The sequence below is a fragment of the Ostrinia nubilalis genome, chromosome 19, assembly GCF_963855985.1.
Source record: "Ostrinia nubilalis chromosome 19, ilOstNubi1.1, whole genome shotgun sequence".
Lineage (NCBI taxonomy): Eukaryota > Metazoa > Arthropoda > Insecta > Lepidoptera > Crambidae > Ostrinia > Ostrinia nubilalis.
This window is the reverse complement of record NC_087106.1, coordinates 2,070,165-2,095,799: the sequence shown is the minus strand read 5'-3', so window position 1 is coordinate 2,095,799 and position 25,635 is coordinate 2,070,165. Positions and strand designations below refer to the sequence as shown.

At 36.3% G+C, this 25,635-nt stretch overlaps 1 protein-coding gene and 1 non-coding gene across 2 annotated transcripts; one reads left to right on the top strand and one right to left on the bottom strand.

Annotated features, from left to right (window-relative positions):
* Nucleotides 1–1,946: 1,946 nt before the first annotated feature.
* LOC135081042 (carboxypeptidase B-like) lies at nucleotides 1,947–4,971 on the top strand. Its single transcript, XM_063975762.1, has 5 exons — nucleotides 1,947–2,053; nucleotides 2,555–2,764; nucleotides 3,217–3,319; nucleotides 3,715–4,026; nucleotides 4,320–4,971. Exons 1-5 carry the CDS (start codon nucleotides 1,989–1,991, stop codon nucleotides 4,911–4,913), a joined length of 1,284 nt encoding a protein of 427 aa, XP_063831832.1. The 5' UTR covers nucleotides 1,947–1,988; the 3' UTR covers nucleotides 4,914–4,971.
* A 9,662-nt stretch (nucleotides 4,972–14,633) lies between these two features.
* Trnae-uuc (transfer RNA glutamic acid (anticodon UUC)) lies at nucleotides 14,634–14,705 on the bottom strand. Its single transcript has one exon. It is a non-coding gene; the product is annotated as a tRNA-Glu (tRNA).
* Between the last annotated feature and the right edge of the window lie 10,930 nt (nucleotides 14,706–25,635).

Sequence of the window (25,635 nt, the reverse complement as noted above, 5' to 3'; positions counted from 1 at the left end):
AATTTGATAATTTTGAACATATTGTAATTTAAAGGGATCATCTAGATTAAGCATATCATTTTCATGAGTATTAAGACGTATTGATATTAACCAAAACAAGATAATAGTAAAAATATTGATCCGTAATAATATTGTAATTGCGAAATTGCGACTGTTGACGATGACGTTTTTACACCTGAACCACTGAACTAATTTTGATGAATGTTGGTTTATAGCAACACATATTAAAATACCGTCTATCGCCTAGATAGCATTGAAGATATAAAATAGGGAATGAAAATGTAAAAAGAATAGGAAATGTGAATTGGTGGACCACCAGTCACAAGAAATACAGATTAGGAATGTTTAATGGTTGTCACCTTTAGTCATTCACCCTAAGATCACTGACTAGGCTTAACAATTTTATAGTCCCAATGCCTTTTGATGCTCGCATAGAAAAGGAAATGATATAGCTCAAAGCTCGATCGGAACTTAATGCTTACTAATTTCCCTTTCACTGCTACTTTAATGACGATGATTCAAAGAATTGTAATATCAACCATAAATCATTTTTATTGATTAACTTCCAAATTGACAACCTGCATCCAAAGCCTTCACCTTTGTGAGATCGTCTGTCCACCTTGTGGCCTATATGGTAATCATTTGGGGAGGGATATGTTAGCAGTGAATGTCCTTTGTCTGAAATGATGATGACTGATTAGTTAGGTAACTGAGATTTGGGCTGATTTGGGTACATAAAGAGCATAAGATGCAAGTGCATAGTCTGAAAACCTCTCTGCCGATCTTTGTCTGAATTGATTGATATTTTATTAATATTTTTGGAAATGCATTACTAAAATAGTTATCATCAATAAGCTCGAGCTACAACCTCATTGCGACCAGCTAAGCACCTCTGATAGCAACCTATCACAAAGTGGAATTATACTTTAAAATTGGATGATAAACATTTTTATCATTGATTGAGTTCTTATAAACGTAATTAAGATAATAATATTGTTATTTTGCAATTAACACAATCTTTCGTCATTTTCAATTTAATGCAAAGGAGGTGATTCTTTATTTTTTGAATTATAAATCTGTCGTCATAAAAACAATGTTAACAGAATTCTATTGAGACAGACAATTCCTCTGTGGTTGACGATTCTGCGTGAAGCTTACTTCCAACACTCAACACACACCTTGCAGCACTGGACACGCGTCCATCTTACTAAAGACACCAAATTGTCGTTCTTTAATTATGTTTAGGTTATTGTGTGATTTACTAACCATAGTTTATAAGACCTTTGTTACTAACACTTTTATGGGCTATGCCTGAAATAAATATTTATTTTATTTATTTATTTTACTTCCACTTTCGGTATAATCATCACTTTCCATCAGGAATGCAAGGAATGAGTTGTAGTAAAATAAGAATTCATAGAAAAGGACCGAATATTTTGGTAGGTGGTCAAAGAAATTGGAAGTATATCTATATATGAAACATCTGTTTTTAAATTCAGCCTGTATTGAAATATTGATTGATCTTTGAGATACCTATAATTGATGACTAGCAGAAGTTAATGTTTTTTAACCAGTCGATATATTAAATGCAGAAGTTTTGTAAGTTAGTCTAAATTACAGTTTATTCCGTAAAACCAACATAAATACAGAAATTATATTCCCTAAGTAATATTTGTGATTGAATCTCTAGTTTTCGTCAAAATTTCTCACAATACTTGAGAAAATATCTTCACTCTAAAAGAAGAAGGCTGTAATGAAATTGTTCTGTGTAAGTCATTTTGATTACAAATTAATTGTGGGAGTCGGTTACGTAGAGTCAAAGTATGAATGAGTGTTCAATAGAACAACGCAACTGACACACAACTAAAGGGATTAGGAATACAATCAATGTTATCAAATTTTGGGTTTTATCAGATCTAAGATAAAGTGTTTTATCAACTGCTGCCGTTATAAAAGTGTAGATTAGTGTCAGATCAGCAGCTATCGAGATGAAGGTGTTGGCGATCGCGTTGCTTTTCGTGGCGGTCTACGCCAAGCACGAGGAATATGCTGGGTCAGTGATATTTTTGTTGTTTGTTGCAAAATCACACCTATTATAATTAAATTAGATGTCAGTATTTAGTAGTGCTTCCAGTTCAAAATCAGATTTTGAAATCCTTTAACGGTATCAATATTTTTCCATTATTGCTATTGGCTACGTGATCTTGTAGTTTGCAATTTCGGCTTCTAAAGCTGGTAGTTAGTAGTTTAGTACACATAGATTCAAATTCTTGACCTTTACGCCAAAATTTCTTTTGAAGTATGGTTTGCTTTGAAGTCTTATTAATGTTTATTGTTCAAACGTATGCTAATACTCTAACTACTCTAATATTATTTTAAACTTATTATTATCTTTCTCTATTTGTGATAACTAAGTAAGTAACGTCTTTATAAATATTTGATTTCTTTATAAATATTCGACAGTAAGAAGCACCTAAACTATATACGTCTTCACCATATTCACTAGATTCTTCTGTGATTCCACTTTTGATTACGTGAAACTTTTTGTCCACAGTTACAAATCCTACTTTGTAGGACAGAAGAACCAAGCACAGCAACATGCTCTGCAGTCCTTAGAGAATGAGTTCCAGCTAGACTTCCTGGGCCGTGTGACCAGCAGCCAGGAGACCTTGGTCCTGGTCAAGCCTGAATTCCAGGCTGCGTTCACCAAGAGCCTGAAAGCCTTTGGCCTGTCCTACAGGGTCCATGCCGATGACGTAGTCAAGTGAGTAGGGTCATTTTGAAATCAAAATTTGAAACTAGTGTCCTGTTTTGGTTACATAAAATTTAACCCAAATTATATCATTGTCATTAAATAAATACTCGTAATTTGATATTAGTCCAAGTGAACATAGATATCTAACACATTTAAAAATCAATGACTTTTCGACCAAATATTTTACAATGATATAATATTTTCAACGGTCTAGTAGAAACAGTTGAATAAACAATAATGGCTGACGTAAAATTTACATCGTCTAATTTAATAAACAAAATACTGAGTCATTTATGTACAAATTAATACGTAAATTAACTTTATTGATCAATTTTAAGGTCCGTTTATTTCTTTTGAAAATTACTCATCCCAACCCTAAGCTCCTTAGTGCAAATTTGGAGCCGTAGTAAAATAATTTCATCTATATTATTGGATTGTAAAATTTTCAATTTACGTTTTAGGGCGCTCCAGAATGATGATAGGATTATCGAGGAGGTGGTTCAAGAGAAGGCCAGGAATGGGGGTGCCAGGATCCCTTATGACAATTATCAGCCTCTAAGTGTCGTAAGTATCTACTTAATAAACATAACCTAGGGAAATCTCATCTCTAGTTTAAAATAGTTATCAGTCTTAACCGATCGAATGACAATATTCCAGGCACAATTTGAAAGTATTTGTGTTGTGATATGTGCAAATGATAGGTCAACTAACAAAAAAATATAATTAAGTCCAAAAATTATTAAAATCCAAAATCAAATCAATCCTTTACTAGATAACTTAATAAACTGTTATAACTAAATAAAAGTCTAATCAATCAGTACGTGTCCTGATAATCTTCCGATACTAACCTGCAAATTAATTAGATTGTCCACTTGTTCTTTATTATTGAACATAATCTTAAAATTTGAGTGGAAGGAATCCTTGACCCATAAATTAGAACTATCATCTTCTCTTTCAAGTACGACGCCTACCTCGACGACATCGCTCGTCGCTACCCCAACGTGGTCACCCTCGTCAGCCCCGCCAACTCCTTCGAAGGCCGCCCCATCAAGTACCTGAAGATATCCACCACCAACTTCCAAGACACCAGCAAGCCTGTGATCTTCATTGACGGAGGCATCCACTCCAGGGAATGGATCTCACCACCCACCGTCACTTGGGCGATCAGGAAACTGGTGGAGGATGTCACCGAACCTGACCTACTGGAGAGGTTCGACTGGATCCTCTTGCCTATCGTCAACCCTGACGGTTATGAACACAGTTACACATCTGTAAGTATTCAGATTTTGAGTTAGTTTCCATTCCGTTCGGTGCGATGGTTGCTATTATAATAATATGACTTGCTTTCGTGAAGTAATCAAAAAATCTGTATAATAAATCACATAGTCATCAAATGAATGTCATTCATGTTATTATCAATTTATACACTACAATATAGTATTTTAAATTATACCTTTTTGGGTGGGAATTAAAGTTCATTAGGTCATGAAACTATAAAATCAATAAAGCATAAGACGTACTTGGCACACATACTCAGTGAATTGAACTCTTTATCAATTTTCAGAACCGTTTCTGGAGGAAGACACGTTCGGCTACCAGCATTGCATTATGCCGAGGCGTTGATGGCAACCGCAACTACGACTTCGCATGGAACACCGTCGGAACCAGCACCAACCCTTGCTCCGACACTTACGGAGGCCCTACAGCCTTCTCCGAAATCGAGACCAGGGTTGTTCGTGACATCCTCCACGAGAACCTTAGCAGAATGGCTCTGTACCTCACCATGCATAGCTTTGGTAGCATGATCCTGTACCCTTGGGGACATGATGGTTCTTTATCCAACAACGCATTTGCACTCCAGACCGTTGGAGTTGCTATGGCTGATGAGATCTTCACTCATAGTCTCCCTAATTTCCCTAGATATTCTGTTGGCAATTCTCTTCTGACTATTGGGTACGGCGCATCAGGTGCTTCTGAGGATTACGCTCACAGCATCGGCGTGCCTCTGTCGTATACTTACGAGCTTCCAGGGTTGAACGCTGGTATGAACGGTTTCATTCTGGACCCTCGGTTCATCGAGCAGGTCTGCCGGGAGACTTGGGCAGGCATCGTCGTTGGCGCCAGGAGAGCTGGCGACCTCTTCGTCCCCCATCCTTAAATTCTCTATTTGAATAAGTTGTTGATGATCTTTTTTTATAATAAACATTTTTATATTATTTGCCTTTGTTATTTGTTGCACGTGTTTTCAAAAAACATAGTATCAGATCATAAAAACATACTACTGTTTTGTCGTACCACTAATGAAACGACAGCAGTGAATATTATAAGTATGTTACACGTAAAATGACAGATTATAGAGATTATTATCTTCTCCTAAGATATGATGTTACTGATAGTTCATAGTATCCATTAAATACGATAAAAAGATTTGGCAAACATTGATAGTTGATTATGATAACTTGTAAATTAACTAAAAAGTGATAACTAAACAAGTACGGGAATTTTGCTATTGAAAAATAGACCATTTTATCAATCTTAGAATAAAGTCTATTCACGATAAGTCCAATTTAATCTACTATTTTTTGTTGTTTTTCTATGTCTGAATTTTATTAGGACTTGGGGGCCTCGTTTCTTGTTTAATGTAGAATCTATAGGAGACAGGTTTAAAAATCTGTTTTTCATAATATAAGTACAATTAATTGGCAAACTTAGGGTCTCTTTTACGATCTCTGAGTAAAGTTCTAAGTAGTTAGGTACTCGTATAAAATGATTAACACCTTAAATTTCTTCTTACATTTAGGTACTTGCTGATTTAGCAATTTTAACGTCAAGGTCTTGTCAATATCACTCGTGGTCGTGACTATTGAGGTGATGTAGAGAAGAGGCAATAATTTAAAGTATCGATATATTCTGTCGACCACCGTACATCCTTCAGCATCCAAGCAAACGCGAATAGAATACTCTGAATTGGAAATTGATCCGCAATGCGCGGAAACTTCTCAAGATGAGAAAATTCCAATTAAACCAAGTTTACATGCATCGGAGGCCACGGAACAAAATGCTAATTTGCGTCGAGAAAACTTTGGATTTCCGCCTTAATCAGGGCTCCTGGAGCTAGAAAATGCTGAAAATAATCTTGATTCAGCTCTTGGGGGATATGGAAGAACTTAAACTCCTAGGATTTGCATAGCACGCATATAATCGCATTAATTTGACCCATTAATCCCCAAGTGGTCGCATAATATGTTCACGTAGGTAACAATTGATTGTCCATTGTTTCTTGATTCGCAGGGGTGGTCTTAACCCTTCAGATAAATGACCACCTAACTAATCAACGTCCGTATGACATCACACACTGTTCAGCAATAGTAATGTAGGTACCTACTTTTTAACGATGATGCAAGATTTGCAAAGATGCGACGTTATAGGTCCGTTTGTTTTTATAATTTTGTCGTACGTTAAAAAAATGACTGAAGCAATAGAACTGTGATTAAAATTTGATCATCATTTTTTTATATGTAGGTACATTTTGTTCTTAATTTTTTTTTTATCCACTCTGAGAAAGGTCTTAACCTGTATAAAAACATAAAACTTATAGACTCATTTTGATTTTGAAGCTGACTTTCAAAAAGCACTTTTACACGTCCCAGTATTAACCCTACCACTACTTCGGTATAACGTCACCTGATGTAGATATTATAAAAGACAAGAGAACTGTGTCCTTCCCCAAGATCTTTCTTGAGACATGATCTGATTCAAATATCAAGCAAAACACAATAGCCAAAAATTACCAACCGCGAATTTCCATCACGAAACCAACCTCCAATGCAACGTTAAATCCAGTGGAAAAATAAATTAATAAATTTCTTCCCCCAGCTCTTAGTATTCCCACTGGAACTCTGACCGTTCCCGGCTTTGAAAAAATATTGTCTAGACTTGGAAGTAATAGGGGTGCCCGGGGGATAGCACTAGTCTGAATTCTGAATACTAATGTTTATTGTTGTGTGCTTAAGAAACTGCAGTTTAGGGAACATTTTCTTCAACTTTATTTAGTTATCTTGGAAAAGACAACAATTTTGAATGTATTTGGGTATGTAAAAAGATAAATCTATATAAGGAATTACTTGGAAGTTAAATAGACCTAAAGATAGGACAATAAAGACTACCAAAGTAAGTAACTATATTATTATCATCATCATCATCCTCGTTTTAGCCACTGAAAAGAACGTCCGCTGAACATTGGCCCTTATTAATCGTTTAGAAGCGTTTTGCAAACCTCTATAAGGTACAATGAACAAGAAAATGAACTGTTTTTAAAATGAGACAATTTTTTTGTTTTAACTTTTCGTTTGATTTGAGATAATTAGTTTATTCGGGAAGGAATTTAAAGTGTCTACTTTATACTTTTTTTATTTTAGTGAAATTAGGCATTCAGCAAGTAGGTACAATAAGTGGACTTACTGCATTGTCTAAAGAACAGTCAAATTTACAATTGCTTAGCTTATTTAACCCATTATAGACTGAGTTTTCTTAAAGTGTCAGATTTTTGTTTTTTTGAAATATGTTCATAATTATGGTCTACATAATGCTATACAAGCATTAAAAAAATGATCCGACCTGTAATCTAGAAAAAAAATGCTGGTACCATATGGTACCGCTAGCCTCTTACCGTGTCAGTCGGTTAAAACATAACTTTATCATGGACTTTATAAAAATAGGGTAAATTATATATTTTATTATTATTATTATATGTATTAATATACAAGCAAATAACAGAAGTGATATTAAATGTAAAAAAAACTGTATATTGGGTAAGGAATATTCATTTTTATCTTTGAATATTCAAAAATTTGGAATGGAGCTTGGCATTGCACGCTGCACTTAGCCCCACGTAACATTTCCTATGCTCTAATATTGTTCGAGAATTGCAATTATCTCGAGTTCGTTCTATAAATATCTGCTTCGTCTTGGGACCTTCATCGTCCTCCAAAACTGCCAATGTTTCGTGTAAGTTACATCTAAAATAAACAAAAACCCATGGTTTTGTAAAGTATAGGAAACTATTTTACTTTATCTTCCTGTATACCTTATATACCATTGAATATATCACATACTTCCCAATAAATACAGTAAAAACTAAAAATCATAAAATAATGAAAAAGACACGGTAAGCGGCTAGCGGTACCGTACGGTACCAGTAATTTTGACATACAATATTTCCAATTATTATTACCTATCGACGTAATTTTACACCATTTCATAATTAGAGCACTTATGGAGAATACAAGATTGTAACAAAATCAGTATTTCACTATCACACAAAAAAAATATGATCACTTACTTGAATGGCGCGTCAATTTTTAAGAGAAAATTTTGATGCGCTCACTTCAATCATTTATTACACACAAATGAAAAGAATAACTGTCAATTTTTATTCCTAGAAGCATAGACCATATCTATTGGCTACGACTTGCATCAATCAGAGCACTGAATCTTTTCACGTGTTAATGTATAGAGCCAAATTAAAACACACAAAAAAGTGGTACCATATGGGACCGCTAGTCTATAATGGGTTAATGGAAATTTTTCTTTGTAGCTAATTAAAATGACAAAACAGATAAAAGAGCCGCTCACTCACAGAGCTTAAAGATAAATAAATAAATAAATAAATAAATAAATAAAATCTTTATTGGCAACAAAAACACTTACATGCACAAACATTGTTGCGTTAGCAACTGCATTAGTCAAGGACTGTGTCGCAGTTGCTAGCGCCCACCTCATACAGGCTGACATTGCAGACGTAAAAGTATTTTTGTTTCAATATTAGACTTAATTTTAATTTTAACTTCTATTTTATAAATTAAATAGTTAAGTTTACACATTATTTAGAACTGTGAGTGTGTGTGTATAGTTCGTGCTGAGAGTGCAAGTTTCATTATGATTCGATTTATTTTTATTTTGATACCAATTTTTTCCAAATTATACAATTACCATTACCACTACTTTATCAAAGTTTCTACTGCGTCATAATCAAGACCAAGAAGCCATTCACTTAAAAGGATTTTGCATTTGAAAGTGGGAAGGGAGTAGATGTGGAGTGCTGCGTTTACTTTGTTGTATAAAGAAGATGAAATGCAGTCAAAATGGTGCTTAGCTAATACAATTCTACTTATGACAGAGTCACAAATTCTATCCTTTCTTCTTTTGCCTTCCAGTAAAGCGGGACTATAAATAAGAAGCTTGTGCTTACGGAGTACAACGTTCAAAACAAATAATTTGCGTACTGAAAGAATTTCCCAGAAATCATGTATCGTCTTGGTGGGATATCTGATAGGCTTGTAGGCCATCACCTTCAAGACAGCCCTTTGGGCTCTCTCAAGCGGAAGAATTTTTGTTTTGCCAGAACCACCCCAGACTGTGATGCAGTATGATATGATTGACTGGGCAAGAGCAAAGTAAGCAATCCTGAGCGTACCAAGATCGGCACCAACCCTTAGCTTACTAAAAACAAAGATAAGTTTTCTAACTCTTCCTGTAACAGATCCAATGTGTTCGGTCCAAGACATAGTGCTGTCCACTATAACACCCAGGTACTTGATGTTTTGAGTACGAGAGATTGAGACACAAGCACATGAATTATTTGGGATCATATTACAAGTATGAGCAATAAGGTTAAATGAAGAGTCCGGTTGAGACGAAAGCCTAGGAGAAAAAGTGATAAGTTTAGTTTTTCCTAAGTTCAATGTTAGCAAGTTACGAGACAGCCAAGACATTACACTATTTAGAGCGGATTCTGCAAACAAGCGCGTTTCCTGCCAACTTTTTCCATGTGTAACAATCGCAGTGTCATCGGCATAAGTTATAATCTTGCAGTTGGGCAGGCTTAGTTGGCAAAGATCATTGATATAAATTAGAAACAAGGTTGGCCCCAAGACGCTGCCCTGGGGTACACCGTAGGTGATTGATTGACTATCACTTTGAAATTCGCCAACCGCGACGCACTGTGACCGATCACTAAGGTAGCTCCTAAAGATATCGAGCACCACACCACGAATGCCAATCCGATGAAGCTTAGACAGAAGCAGGGGGACAGACACAGTGTCAAAAGCCTTTGTAAGATCGAGAAAAATACATAGTGAAGTCGACTTTTGATTTAAATTATTAACAATGGTACTAGTTAAATTTAGAACGGCGTCCTCTGTTGATTTACCTGATCTAAAGCCGAATTGATTAGAGGATAGAATATTTTTATGATTTAGGTACTGTATTAGTTTTCTGTTCAATATTTTTTCCAAAATTTTTGAAAGGACAGGTAAAACTGATATGGGCCTATAATTATTGACACTACATCTGTCCCCAGCCTTGTATATAGGATGAACTAGTGCCTTCTTAAAAGCAGTCGGAAAAGTACCGGAAGAGAGACAAAGGTTAAACACGTGTTTTAAGACCGGGATAAGGATATGTCTCGCCTCCTTAATCAAGGAGGTCGGAATACCGTCCCATCCTTTCGCGCAGTTTAGTTTTAGCCCCAAAATAATATCTTCAATTTCCGCATTGTCAGTACCTAGTAAAACCATAGAGTCCGGCATAGGATTATCGGGTTCGATGGAACTGTGAAGAGATGCATTAGGAAAACTGGATAATAAATTATGTGCCAAATCCTTACCCACGCTAGCAAAGAAACTATTAATCGAGTCAGCTATTGTCTGCGGACTATCATAACTGGATATGAGTTCGTCTGAAGGTGAAGTTCTCTGCTGTAAATTTGAGATGTTTTTAATAAGATTCCACAGCTGCTTTGGATTTTTCTTGTGTTTTTCGAATTGTGAACGTTCGTATTCCCTTTTAATTTTTTTGAGTAAATTATTACAAAAGTTTTTGTAGCGTTTATAAATAACATTTAAGATCTCATTATTTGGTTGCTTTTTGGTGTTACGATAAAGTTTGTCCCTGTGACGAATACATCGAAGCAAGCCCGGCGTGATCCAGGGTTTATTAATACGTTTTCTGCTCGGTAGAATAGCGGTTTTAGTATTGGCTACTATTATGCTTGATAATTGTTGAACAAGAGTATTAGAAGCATTTTCGGCGTCGTAACATTTTAGAACAATAGAGAAATCTAGGTTTTCAATCTCTTTCACACAAGCTGGTATATCAATACGTTTGGAAGTGACTTTTGTAGTTTTTCCAACTTTGCAATCCAACTGACATGAGAATACAAGAGGAGAGTGATCCGTAAATGTTGAGTCAAGTACTAGCGTAACAGCCGGTTTGTCGCTTTTGAGGATCAGATGATCAAGGCAGTTATTATTACGGGTGGGGAAGAGGTGAGCTGGTAACATAGAATGAGATGCCATTAAGTTCAAATACAAGTTGGTGTTTGGATCAGGATTATCTGAAGAGATATTTATATTGAGGTCCCCAACCAAAGCTATATTTTTGAAGTGACGTAGTGAAAGCAGTAAGGTATCAATTGAATTAATAAAGTTATCAATATTTCTGAAAGACGGCGAGCGATACACAGCAAGGATCGCCATACCCGAAGATAACTCCAATTTTAAGCAATTAGCATCAACCACAATTGGTTCACACACTTTGGCATTGATATTGTCCCTAATGTACACCACTATCCCGTCATTCTGATTTAAATGGCTGGTTTTATAGGTCTGATAATCTGGAAGTGCTGGGAGATGGGGACACTTACTCAGCCAGCATTCAGATAAAATTATTATATCTAGGTCTAGTTTAGTACGATCTATTAAAAGCAAAAGATTTTCAAAATTAACGGAATTACCGGTGCTTCTTATGTTTATATGAAATATCTTCAAGTTTAGCTTCGTGTTTGCTATGTATGCTGTAGAATTTTCAGGGGAACATATGTATGATTTACCGACAGACACCTTATCTATTTCCGAAATTATTCTTAGGTGCTCATCCATTAATGTACTTGGCAAAAATTACGAGCATACACGAACTTGGTTTATTGACATAAGTGCACAATCCCAACGAAAAGATTATTCTCATGAGACATGAAAGGACAGAAACCAAAAGCAGTAGTAGAACAATAAAAATTGCACTTGCATTAGTAATCAATATAATGTGTTTGTGTGTTGTAAAATTACTATAAAGTTCATTGAATTGAGTGTGTGTATTATATGAATGGCAATTGGATATGAAGTATGACAAAGTAACAATAATAATGAATCTGAGCAACGTACTAATATTACTACAAGAAATAACATCGAATAGCATAAGAATAGACATTACATAAGCTAGCACACAAGTATATAGTCATAGCAATCTTTCAAGCTTCTTCAAGTCTAATTCATCCCTGATCATGTAATATGGAGATCCATCTTTCTCTCTAATAAATATTTTGCCATTTGACGACCAACAATATTTATATCCGTTGCTGCTCGCGAAGACTCGTGCAGTGTAGAAAAGTCGTTTCATCTTAGCTGTAAGATTCTCCGATATGAAAATTGGTTTTGGAGATCCGTCAATTTTTAAATGTTCCGTATTCAGTCTATTGGGTCCTCTGTTATATTGTTTGTAAGCTTTAAGTATGCTGTCTTTAGTGATGACGCTGGTTAATTCCACGATCAAAGTTTTGTTTTCAGGATTTCTAGTGTTGATGCGGAAGATGTCTCGTATGTCATTTTTCTGAATGTCAAAGTTAAGGACAGAACCAATCTTGGTCACTGTGTCCATTAGGTTTGCCTTAGTCTCAGGTTTACTAACCGGTAGATTTTTTATTTCCAGACAAGTAGATCGAGCATTTCTTTCAAAATTCTCTAATCTATTTTCCAGTGACTGAATTTGTGCAAGATTTTGTGACTTTTCTTTCTTCAAGTCGTTGACTTCCTCCAAAAGAGAATCATATTTGGATGTTAGGAATTCTATAGACGTCTTTATTTCTGTGTTTTGATTTTTTATTTCTTGAAATGTTGCACAGAGTTTATCCATCTTTGACTCCTGTTGCTTTTTTAGGTCTGCGAACATGCCTCTCATTTCGGACATAAAATTAGCTAGTTGTATATCTATTGTACTTCTCCTCTTGCGCTTCTGCCGCTGCGTTATCCCCGAGGATTTGCATGACGTGTCTTCCGACTTAGTACCCTCAGCATCTGATGAGCTCTGTTGCAGTTGCGATGCCGAAAGTTCCTTGCGAAGCTCTCCGCCGGCTGCCGAGCTCGGCTGCGCGAGCGGCGCCCGGGCATCTATGTGCTGTGAGGTCGGCGCGGGGGGGGAGTGACGTAGCGGCATGACGTAGATGCGTACAAAGCCAAACTCAAAAGTACCAGGGCAACAGCGCTTAGTAGGAGCGAAGTGAAAGGACAGTCGGCGAAGGTCATCGTATGCTAGAGAGCCCAGATGCATGGCATCGTATGCTAGAGAGCCCAGATGCATGGCATGCGGTGCTCCACTTCTGCGAGGAGGTCATGTCGCAGAAAGAAGCGGCGGAGAGGGAGCGAGAGGCCTCGCCTGACGCTCCACCGAACCGTCGCCGACGTCCAGGACACCGCAGGAGACACTACCATCTCCATGCCCCCTCTTAAGGGTCCTCGGCCACTAGACACGGGGGTGTTTGGTGGCCGCTAAAGGAGGATCCGCGGCGGCGGCGCGCGTATGTGTTCACGCGCACCGTTAGTGAAGAACAGGGGAGGTACTACTCCCCTGAAGCCAGTCGTCGCTTGCTCAGACCAACAGAGCGAGCCACAGTCTGGGGCGGAGCCGCGAAAGAATGTCTAGGCCGTCTAGCTCGGACAATAACTCGCAGCTCCGTCCCAAAGACTTCGGGAGGACACCGTCAGGTTTTAGTGAGTAGGCCCTGCCCATCTGGCAGGGAGAGCCTCACATAACCCACTGGTTCCCCCGGGCCAGTGGGTATGCAATTTCATGCATTTCCTGACGAAAAAAAAAAAAAAAAAGTTGGACGGTCGCGACGCTTTGGTACAACACCGCTTTCCGTCCACCGTAACCAGACCCCCGCCCGTATCGAGTGCGTAGTGAATACTAGGTAACACTCACGTGTGGCGTCTGTTGTACACGGAGCTCCGTCGTGGTTATGAGCTCCTATTATTGTATGCGGATTTTTGTGTATTATTTTTCGTTTAAAAATTAATTTTAACAATTAATAAAGATTACTGTGACACACGTCTGACCGCCTCAGATGTCCGGAGGGAAGGGGAAATGAATAAAAAAACGTTTATTTGGCACAACACAATACAATTAAAAATTATTTATTAAATTATTGTTTAATTATAAATTAAAGAATAATTGTAATGTAGCATAACCCAATTACATAGGGATTCGTGGGTGTTTTCATATCTTCAAATTATGCTTCTGACATTTTGATAAGTTATGATTGAGAAAATAATATGGAAGGTACAGTCGACGGCATATCCAGCTAAATATCGTGAAAGTATCTTATGACAGTTGTAATAAGGTTTGTTTTGTGGCGTAAATGTAGAGACTGAGATGACGTACGACTGTACGTTAAGAAGGTGGGAGAAATAGGTTGGTAGTGAATCAAAATGTCAAGGAATATGGATTTATTGAAATTCAAGCTAATAATTTTGTCTACAAAATAAATTGAAATTTTGAGCTATAATTAACTATGTTAATTAAGTAATCATGTTATAGTAAGTAACTACGTATTAAAATGTCAAAGAAAGTGGATTTATTAATAAATTCAAACGCACGATATAATTAGGTTCTTGCAAAACAATATTTTCGTTTAACTATGTAGTTTGAGGAGTTTTGTCTGTAGGCACTTATAAATTGAAACATAGCAAAAACTACATTATTATTGCTATTTATAATAATTTAAAAAGTTTGTTGTAAAATGAAAATGGCCCCAAAGGAAAGAAAAGGTTTCCCGTACCGGGAATCGAACCCGAGCCTCCTGGGTGAAAGCCAGGTATCCTAGCCACTAGACCATACGGGATTGTGAGTCACAGCTGGATAAGTAAGTATTGCTCATAAGACTTGCTTTCAGTACAGTTTCAGTCGGTCTAAGTTTCGGTTCATGCGACAATAATCTTCTATATCTATAAAAGCGAAAGGTCACTGATTGACTGACTCACTCATCACGAAATCTCAAGTGCTAGGAGGATTTTGATGGGGGTTCCTTTTAGAACGTAGGTGCTCACTAAGACGGGATGTTGCAAAATTCAATCCCTAAGGAGGTAAAACGGGATCCACGCGTACGAAGTCGCGGGCGGCCGCTAGTAAAAAAAAAACCGGCCAAGTGCGAGTCGGACTCGCGCACCGAGGGTTCCGTACAAACCTGCAAGGTTTACAAAGTTCGTTCATTACGACAATCGAGTCATAACTATGGTATTTTTATTGCAAAATGAAATTCATAACATTACAATGGGGAAAGATGGAGGAGCATAAATTTAAGACAAAGATCTCTTTATCGTTTGTCATTGCTGTAACTAAAATTATGTTTACAATCACAATTTTTTTGGTGGTATAACTACTTAAAATTTTAAGCTTTTCGGAATTTTTCTGTTACCTGTGCTGTAAGCTATTGCTTCTTACCAAATTTCGAGATTCTATGTCAACGGGAAGTGGTCTTTAGGTTTTAATTCCCTTGCGTGTAGTTGCGAGTTTCAAAATATGCGGTATCAATGGTTGTACTTTTGCGTTTTGCGTTTTTGCGTTGACTTAGAATTTTATTTTTTTCACGGGTTAAAGGCAATTAGATCTAAGTCTTTGATATGAATTTCAACTTGATAGCTCTACGCGTTCATGAGGAAAAAAGTAATAAGTTTATATTTATTAAAAAATATATATTTTGTAATGTAACTAAAAATTTAAGGTTTTCGGAATTTTTCCTTTATGTGTGCTATAAAAAGTTGCTTCATGCCAAATTTCAAGATTCTAGGTCGACTGGAAGTACCCTTTAGGTTTTGATTCCCTTGCGAGTACTTGCGAGTTTCAAAATATGCAGCTTAAACTGCTGTTTCTTTTGATTGCGTTGACATAGAAGTTTGATTTTGTTACAGCTTAAAGGTATTATAGACCTGAGTATTTGGTATGAATTTCAATTTAATACCTTTACGCGTTTATGAGGAAATGGGTAGTAAGTTTAAAATTATTAAAAAAAAATATATTATGTGATGTAACTAAAAATTTATGGTTTTCGTAATTTTTCCTTTATCTATGCTATAAGACGTTGCTTCGTACCAAATTTCAAGATTCTGAGTTCACGGGAAGCACCCTGTAGGTTTTGATTCCCTTGCAAGTGTCGAAAATTTGCGGCATAAACGGCTGTATCTTTTGATTGCGTTGGCTTAGAAGTTTGATTTTTTAACAGCTTCAAGGGACAGTAGACCTGAGTAATTGATATAAATTTCAGCTTCATACCTCCACGCGTTCCTGAGAAAAAGGGTCTTGACAGACGGACGGACGGACGGACAGACGGACAACAAAGTGATCCTATAAGGGTTCCGTTTTTTCCTTTTGAGGTACGGAACCCTAATAAAGCAATATTGAAAAGAATAAGGCCTACTATTTTTTAAATTTAATTATGGGTTCCTGTATTTGCGAGAAATGGTATTGGTTGAAATCATTTTTGTTGGCTATGTATTGACGTCAGCAAAACGATCAACTAGGATCTTATGTATTTGTACGTAGGTGTTATTTTGGAACAAAACTGTACATTCAACTGTAAATAATAGTCGACAGCACATAACACTAGATGATCATTTTTGTTGAAAAATCGCCTCTATTATCAGCTACATAAGGTGCCTTTGTTTAGATTGACGTGCCGTCAGTCCATACTCGTAGCTTTAGGATACTGTTTGCTCGCCAGTTGCTAGATTCTTGGCATGTTCAAACTTCACCAATGTTGTGGCTAGCAACTTGCGCCTCGGGCCAGATCGGACTGCAAGTTGAGATTCTGTAAGGCTGGCTCAACACGTTGGCCCCAATGTTGATCCCAACGCGAATGTTGGGACCAACGTTGTTCAACGTTTGAAAAAAAAATACAAAAAAAAATCAATCTGGTTCATTGTACGAGCACATTCATTTATTCACATTCTCGCGTTTTTATTACTTGTAATGTAGGAAAAAAAAAACCGGTCACATAGCAACTGTGATAGCAACTGTTGAGCGTTACGTAATGGAAGCCAAGCCGGTTGCTGGTTTTGTAGTTGCAGTGTGGGTAGGTTAAGAATAAAACTACACTTGAATTTGAAAAATATAGCATTTGAGCGGTTTGTTATTATTTTATTTTAACTTCATTGTTTTCTGTACCTAGTTTCATTTAATACATAAATGAAACAAGCTTGTTTGTTGCGTGCACTTGCTGCTTATTTATTATAAAGTGTATTCTGTATTTTTCTTATAAGTGAATATAATTGTATTCTTTTAGAAAAATAAATATCTAAAACCATAAAACCATAGTGTTGGCGCCAATATTGGGACAATTTTTTTCTACATCTCCAAGTAGAACGAGTGGAGTTGTGACCAACGTTGGCGCCAACGTGTGAAGCTGGCCTTATAAAAATAAAAATAGACAACCTCTTTATGTAGAAAATGTGTGCAACATTTTTTTTTATTTTAAAATATGTTCTTTATTTGGCAGTGTGAGTTCAGATCGAACGATATTTTTATTTCCTTTTTTAATTATACTTTTTTATTTTGTGCCAACTTAATACTTTTTGAATTTTTACTGTCTTAATTTTATTCTATTAAGGTTTTGCTTTTATTTTTTACTGTGTTAATTCTATTTTCGTTTTGTATTATGGTATTTTAATTTAAATATGTGTTCTACAAAATTTTACCTACCTGAATTATTAAAAAATGCAGTAATATACCTTTGGACGCATCTTTTTAACTATTAATCGATTTCAAATCAAATAAAATCTACCTACTTTTAAAATATTTAACAAAATGTCATTAACAATGAATGAAAAAAATCTTAACCACTTACTTAAATATTCTCAGTAAACCTAAATTTAATTCTAGAAATAATTCTAGCCAAATTCAATTACATTCTCATGCGCAGAGCGTTTAAGTAGTAGTTAGCCACAACATAGCCCAAGTTCCGAACTCGGAACAGTCGGAACAACTAATTGTGGTCCAATTAAAGTTACTGTAATTAATCCGACGCTGTGGTCCGGTGGGTAGAAGATCTGGGGTACTGGGTTCGATTCCAAGATAGGTCAAACAAATATATTTGATATTGTGACGTAATATTTTTTTCAGTTTTGTTTCCTAAGTTTACTATTTCTGCATTTTAAGTGCCTACCTACCTATATTTCTTTTCTACGATTTAGATTCAAAACTTACTCCCAGCTATCTTTTTTAGGTCGTCGGTCCATCCATAGAGGTAAATTATTACAACTTACCTAATATACTTTTCATTTTAAAAAACCTTCCTCTCTGCTGATTGATTGGAAAGTTCTTTCAAGCTTCCAATTTTATTTTTCATAAGCATAATATCTTCTGTACGATGTGAATAAAGAGTTATCATATTTATCTTGGTACATATTTTTGGAAAACAAACCAGTTTAACATCTAAAAATCCTGTGTATTTGATCTCAAAACTAGATGAAAAAGAAAGCCTTTCACACACTCCCCTAGCTCCGATCCTGTGAAGCCATTCGGTTGATTAAGGTCTATCAGTTAAAAGCCTACGCTTAGTCTCTTTGACATACCCTTAGTATTCACTAGCCTGAATGGGCTTAGCTTTTTAGTTATTAACTGGTTAAGATCTGAGCTTTGGAAAGCTTTGTGAACGTGATTGGTCAGATAGGAATGTTTGTGAGGGTAGATAAAGATTTTTTGTAAAGTCAATATGATAAATTGCTCCGTTGTTCAATTATGCAGCGACTTTTGAATCTATCCCGGATACTAATCCTCGTAATATAATATATATATAAAAATGAAACCCGTTTTCCGTTGTCACGACATAGCATGAAAACGGCTTGACCGATTTGGCTGATTTTTTTTTGTAGTTTTCTGTACAAGGTTTTTACGGAAAAAAATATAAAGAAAATCTCTACGCTAAGGCGGTACGAAGTTCGCCGGGTCAGCTAGTACTCAAATAACATAAAAATCATTTAATAGCTTTGACTTTTAGCATGTAATTGAAAATAGCTAATAATGAGACCGAATCCGTCTTTGTTTGCAATCACTGAGTCTTATTTTGAAACAAATTAAAATATCTATCTTAATTCTATGACTTCAAGTTTTGTAGACAATACCACATTTAAAATTGAATATCTATTTAAGTCAGACTCTACACACAAAACACTACGAATAAGTACAATATAAATTGCTAGATCGTCTAGAAACATAGTAATCATATATATACAACGTACGTATGGCTCAGAAGCTATCTAAGTTATACGTCTATCAAGTTTAAGCTCCAAAGCTTTGGCGTTGTAAACTGACAGACTGCCAAAAATCCCTCTAAAATATTATTATCTTCAGCCCCAGATCTCAGACATAAACTGAATCTAGAATATTCGGGGACCTAAATGGCACGAAATGCATTTCGCTGAAGAGCTACGTACGATGGCACTTGAAGACGCTTTCAAATGAGAAATTTTAATGAATTCTTGCCATCTTTGGGCAAGGATAAGAGCTGCTGGATGTGGTAGAATTTGGGATACGAATGATGTTTTGAGTTCGGGCCTTTTGCTGCGAAAATGGGAAAGTATTTTCAAATCAAATCAAATCAAATCATTTATTGCATTGCATTACATGTGGTTTGAGTATTTCCGCTACGTGGCAAAGGCTTATTCAAAGAATTTATACAACGATAGGTTCTGCGTTACCCACAGATGGAGTCAGGTGCTTCAAGCTACATACCTATACCAGATAGTCGGTCCATCGATTAAACGGTCTACGCCAAAGTCCGTCTCTGTCTTAAATTCTGTCTACATTTAACCAATAAAGAGCTGGGGCTTTCGCATTTTTACTTTTGCTTTTGTGGGAGAAAGATAAAGAATACACCTCCATGGTCTAGTTAAGAGAGATGGAGTGTACTACACTGGTCATCATAAAAATCGACCCACCCGCGACAAGCACTTTCAAAAGTATGCATCCCCACTTCCCACCAATATTACTATACTATATTACCATTTAAGAGCCTAGTTCTAAACTTAATTTCATTAAAGGAAAGATTTTTACCCCAAAAATGTGTCTGTAGAAGAATCCAGAGTCACTTCTTCAAAAAATAGGTAGTTACGCTTGAGCCAACTTTTATGGCTATAAAACTGTTAAGTTGGGATTAATCGCTATCCATCTGTTAAAAAGGACACGTGAGATCATTATTTGTTTTTATAACCATAAAAATTGGTCTAATTGATCCCAGAGGTGAGCCCAAAGTGAGGTCTTTTTTCAAGTTTTTCAAGTCACATTTATTGTATATGTTAATCGTTTATTAGGAAATTAAATGTGTTTTTCTTTAAGGATATTTATTGGGCTTTCAAATAACACCAATATTGTTGGGGCACCATGATTGTGTCAGTAGAAACGAGTTTTCCTGTAAAACGTAGGTGGGCCGATTTTTATGATGACCAGTGTATTTAGAGTGACTCATTAAAATTAGTCAGAATCCTAGGGGGGATAATATACCTAAAGTATTTTATTTTTAAGCCAAGACGTTAAATTTTTCAATGTTCAATGCCTAGAACTGACATTATTGTCTTTAGCTATAATCAACTCTGTCTCTTCTAGTCTCTATTTGAAAATATCTCCAGAGCACCCATCAGAAGCAGGTAATTAACTATGGCTGATTTTAATGAAAATTATTATTGGCCGGTTGTTTGAGTTGATGGTGTAGCCCTGAATACCGAATAGATTGAAATTTTCTTTTACAATGTTGATCGACATCTAGGTTAGTTAATGAAAAATAGTTTTAGAGCTAATTTTTAATTTTTTTGTTGGTTTGGGTTATTGTCGATTTGCCACAAAGCCTAAGTTTTTACATTGAAAGTACTTAAGTGTTTTTCACAAGACATTTGGACCGCTACCAACCGGGCAAACTCGCTGGGGGAGGCCTAAGTTCAGCAGTGGACGTCCTGTGGCTGAAATGATGATGACAATGATTCGAAGTGTGATTTTTCTTGTGATTCGGGCAAAATGACAATAAATCAATTAACTGATTAATAATTTATAGTCTTCAAGTCAGTGCCAGTCTTTTTCGAATTACATACCTGCCTTATTAATTGATTTTTCCAAACGATATCAGATTTTCATCAATTCTATTATAATCAATTTATTAAGAATTTTGTTGTTAGTAGCTTTGGAATTTTTAATTAATGTTTTCACTGTTTTAATAAGCCTAAAACTATAATAACGATGGAATATTCGCAGGTTTTTGATTACGCGGCGGAGGTTATTGCCAAATCTGATGTTATTATTAAGCTTGAAATATTCTAGCTAAGTATCCAATTTTATGCTATGGAAGGTAGAAAGGGAAAAAATATTGGCTACTTACTCTTAGTCTGAGTTGCACCACCTTTTTTTAACCGGAACTATAACGATAACCGGTGTTTTTGTATGGAGTTTGACAGACTTTTGACGTTTTTTAAAGTTAAAATAAGATGGTGTACGTGTAACCCAGCCTTAATTAGTCTAGACTAGACCGCATCCCACTTAACATCAGGTGCGATTGTGGTCAAATACCTGCCTTGTTATGCATAAAAAAAAAAAAAAAAAAATTACTATCCTTCAGACTTTGTTTCAGTAATGCAGGCAGACAGTAATTTTACGGGACTCTAGGTATTTGCTAGGTGTCTGTAACACTACAAACAGACACTCATATAATTATTTACAGATTTGACATACATCATAATTTAGAAATCCCTACCAAATCCCTACTGATTCAATAAAAATGTCGGAGCTACTGATTTTATCACTATCGCCATTAATTATAGTAAAAGTTCACAAATAGAGCTTTTCCTAAAAATATAGCAATTGTTTTAATTTAAAAAAAATGACTTGTATTTTATCATTTTTTCTTTCTTTACAAAAATCAACACTTTTACATACTTCGGCAAAACCTAAATCGCATCCACCTCAGTCCCCATATAAATATCGCTATTTCAGCTTCTCAATCTAGAGCTTCATTTCGCTGCATATTTCAAGTGAAGTGTGCATAAAGGTCCCGGCACACTACTTATCCGCCGATAAGGTATCAGCCAGTTTGCCGCGTAGCTGATAATTTCCGTCGCAAGATGGCGTCGTTTGAGGAGAACGCTTAGGGACGCGGCTTGACTAGCGGCGATGTTTGAAGAAGTCGCGTTGTAATTATGAGGTAAGCAAGGTATATTTGGGTTTGTACCTCTAAGTACTATGAAACGGGCATACCTACAAATAAATAATTCCAATTAATATTACATTCAATATTTCTTTTTGTTTAAAAGGTTAGACCGAGGTTAGGCTTAAGCGCTGGACCGGTCGTTGTAGAAATATTTAGGGGAGGCCTTTGTTTGAAACGAACGAAAAGGTCAGGTAGATTGAAACTCTTACTAACACAAAATTGACAAATACAAAGAATACAAAAAAATTAACGTCAAATTCACAATGAACTTTTACTGTTTCATTATTTCACGATCTGGTAACAAAAGAAAGCATTTATAGTTTGTGATCAGAAAATGCTGTAATTATTCACATATTAACCATAACCTTAGTAAAAATTAACCTTAAGATTGCTCATACTGGTCTATGCAGTCTGAAATAAAAAGAGATTTGAATTTTAATAAACATTCATCTCGCTATAATCAAGCCACAGCCAATATTCACAATCAATAAGCCTTTCGCATATGTACAAATTGAAAATCAACCGAATCTCCACTCCATAAGGTCTACAAACCCGTGCCAAGACACTGCTCTCAGACGTAAGAGCCCATATACATTTATCTGCCATACATAATATGCATGTAATAGAACTGTAAATGAGCTGGGACTCTACATTGAATATTTTTTGGATAATATTATTCTAATAGATTTATCATCATCATCAGTTCACTTTTAGGCCATATTTGTTCATAGGCCTCCCGTATTTCTACTAAAGCATTGTTAGTTAGTATATTGACAATAATCTTTTAATGCCCGCTTTCACCATCAATCCCTAATTTTAAAGTGACTTCTATAAAAACAAATTTCCTGCTATGTGTTAACATAGGAGTCACTTAAAAATTAGGGATTGATGGTGAAAATGGGCATATAAGACTATTATATTTCCATAAACAACACTGAAAAGTCACAGCAAGTAAGGAAAATGTGCAATTTCGTTTCACATTATTTACAACTAGCTTTCCGCCCGCGGCTTCGCCCGCGTGGAATTTTGTCTGTCACAGAAAAACTTTATCGCGCGCGTCCCTGTTTCAAAAACCGGGATAAAAACTATCCTATGTTCTTTCCCGGGACTCAAACTATCTCTATGCCAAATTTCATCAAAATCGGTTGCGAGGTTTAAGCGGGAAAGCGTAACAGACAGACAGACAGACAGACAGACAGACAGACAGACAGACAGACAGAGTTACTTTCGCATTTATAATATTAGTTGGGATGGGATTAGTTGGGATTTGATGATTCAAAAGCTAAACTACTGAATGGACTTTGGTAAAATTATGTTGGGTCAATCTAGTCCTATTATTCTTCTGCTTACTTCCAAATAGAAAAAAATAAATTTCCAAATTAGTTTAAAAAAACGGTTTATTTATTTATTTATAACAATATTTCACTTGTCATTACGGGAGGTCCCATTGCGACAGTAAAGACAATACATTAACATTTTTAAGGTAACAATCAATATCTATAACACAGCTATCTAAAAGTATAGTCTTATGCACATACTGTAGACTACAAGAAAATAAAAGTATCAAACTAATTTAAAAAAAATTGCCTACGGCGATTTGCGAAGCAACTCCAATTTTTTTTCTAACAAATAAAAGTATTAAATGTGCGATTGCCCTTACAAGATTCTCACACGTTATTGAACGCAGTCATCTCCCGGGATTGATACCTTGTGAATAGCAGTTCATTTTAAACTCGACTGGTATAACTTTTTGGGGTTCCATAGAGAAACTCTTGATATGTGTCGGGGTTTGGAGGAATGCCATTTTTGCGAGCGAGCTTTCTTGCAAACAAAATATTAGATTACAACACATTGTCTCGTGGTGCAGTTGGGTGAAATAACTTGAGTTCAAGTCTTCTTGGTTGATGTCAGACTTACGCCCGTATTCACAAACGGTGCTTGCTTAAGTGAAGCTGTAAATCGAATGCACAGCGTTGAATAGAGCTCTGTGATTGGTTCGTGTGTCACCCTGTGCATCCACGCGCACTGTGAGACCTCATAGTAATGTTTGTGAATACGGGCCTTTATAAGTCATCAAAGATGTTTAAAATTGTCGGCTAAATAAGGTTAATAGGTTTAAAGGTATTCGTACTATACTAGTGTACCAAAGTAGTGTTCTACATAAATAACACTAAAAATGCCTTTTGGGTGTTACTAATGTTTTAAAACTCTATCTGCGTATCTAAAATTTAATTTAAAACGCCATTGGAGTCCGTAAAATCTATAATTGCTTCGTTAAGATTAAAAAGATCAAGTGTCCTCAGACAGAGTCGTCAAATTAATAATTTTGGGAGATTGGAAAGCTAACATTAAGTATTTACACAAAGAAAAGCTTTAAGGCTCTAGCACAGACCAGCGGATGTAACACGACTCGGTCTATTTTGCATGTAGCGTAAATTTCAGAATTCAGTATAGCAGTCTAGTAATGACAGAATGTGCCTGTTTGCGCCTCAGAATAGCAGATCAGGTTCAGCTGGGATTAGTACTCGTACTTAAATGAATAATTTTGATTTACATTTAGACTATAACGTTTATTTGACGTTTACAATGGTAATCGAATAAAAGTTAATAAGTGAAGTAGGCGAAATTTATGTAATCGCGTTTTATACATGGAGGACAGCGCTACCTATCGGAGTACCGAAGAACTGTGAGGCACCGGTCGATGTATGTCTTGCTGATCTGTGACATATCGTTTCTCCTCCAGTTGCCGCTGGATGGCGTTGGTGTTAACACATTACATTTACATTACTATTGTGGAAATCTTTGGGGGAAACCTTTGTCTAGCACTGGACGGCATTTGGTTGAGACGATAATCATAATCGTACCTACAAACGAATTTGCCTATGTAACGTTAAGCACAATACACATTGAGCCCGCCGACATATGTCGGCAACTTTTGTCGACGGTCTAGTTGTCGGCTTCACTGATTACAAGTCGGAAAATTTGGTCGGCGGTATGTCGGCGGCTTAAGATGAGAAATGTATTTGGCAGTCAGCATACAAGCACGTCACTACAGGTCGAGGGTCGCCGGGCAACTGAGCGCAGGCGTACCCAAGCCGCCAACATATTGGCGGGTAACACGCGCGGGCGCATGTTGCCGACATGATTCTTTTCATACAGGCCGCCGGGTTGTGTCGCCGGGCTTTGTCAGCAGCCCGGCGGGCTCAGTGTGTATTGCGCTTTATGTCGACTCGCGAAACAACAAACGGTTGCGTTTGTCAAAAAAAAATTCACGCCACCCTCTCATCATGCAGTTATCACGTCACGTCATGTTTACGTTACATCGCAATCATGCTAACAGTGTACCAGGGGCTTAACCCCTAATAATACTAACACAGCTTAAATCTACGGACAGATTTTCGTAAAAACTTTAAATTATAATACGAAAATCCAATAACAAAAATTCTTCCGAACTTCCATCAAACGAACTGGACAACAAGATGGCGGATCCCCGAAAGTTATATTAAAATGGCTCCAATAAGAGTTTTCGAGTTATCTGATTATGGACGGTTAAGTTCCCGAGGTTTGTAATAAAAAATATTAACTCGAA

Coding starts and splice junctions, on each gene's coding strand:
- LOC135081042 (XM_063975762.1), top strand. CDS start 1,989: ATGAAGGTGTTGGCGATCGCGTTGCTTTTCGTGGCGGTCTACGCCAAG. Junction 2,765..3,216: donor CATGCCGATGACGTAGTCAA/GTGAGTAGGGTC, acceptor TTTACGTTTTAG/GGCGCTCCAGAATGATGATA. Junction 3,320..3,714: donor ATTATCAGCCTCTAAGTGTC/GTAAGTATCTAC, acceptor TTCTCTTTCAAG/TACGACGCCTACCTCGACGA.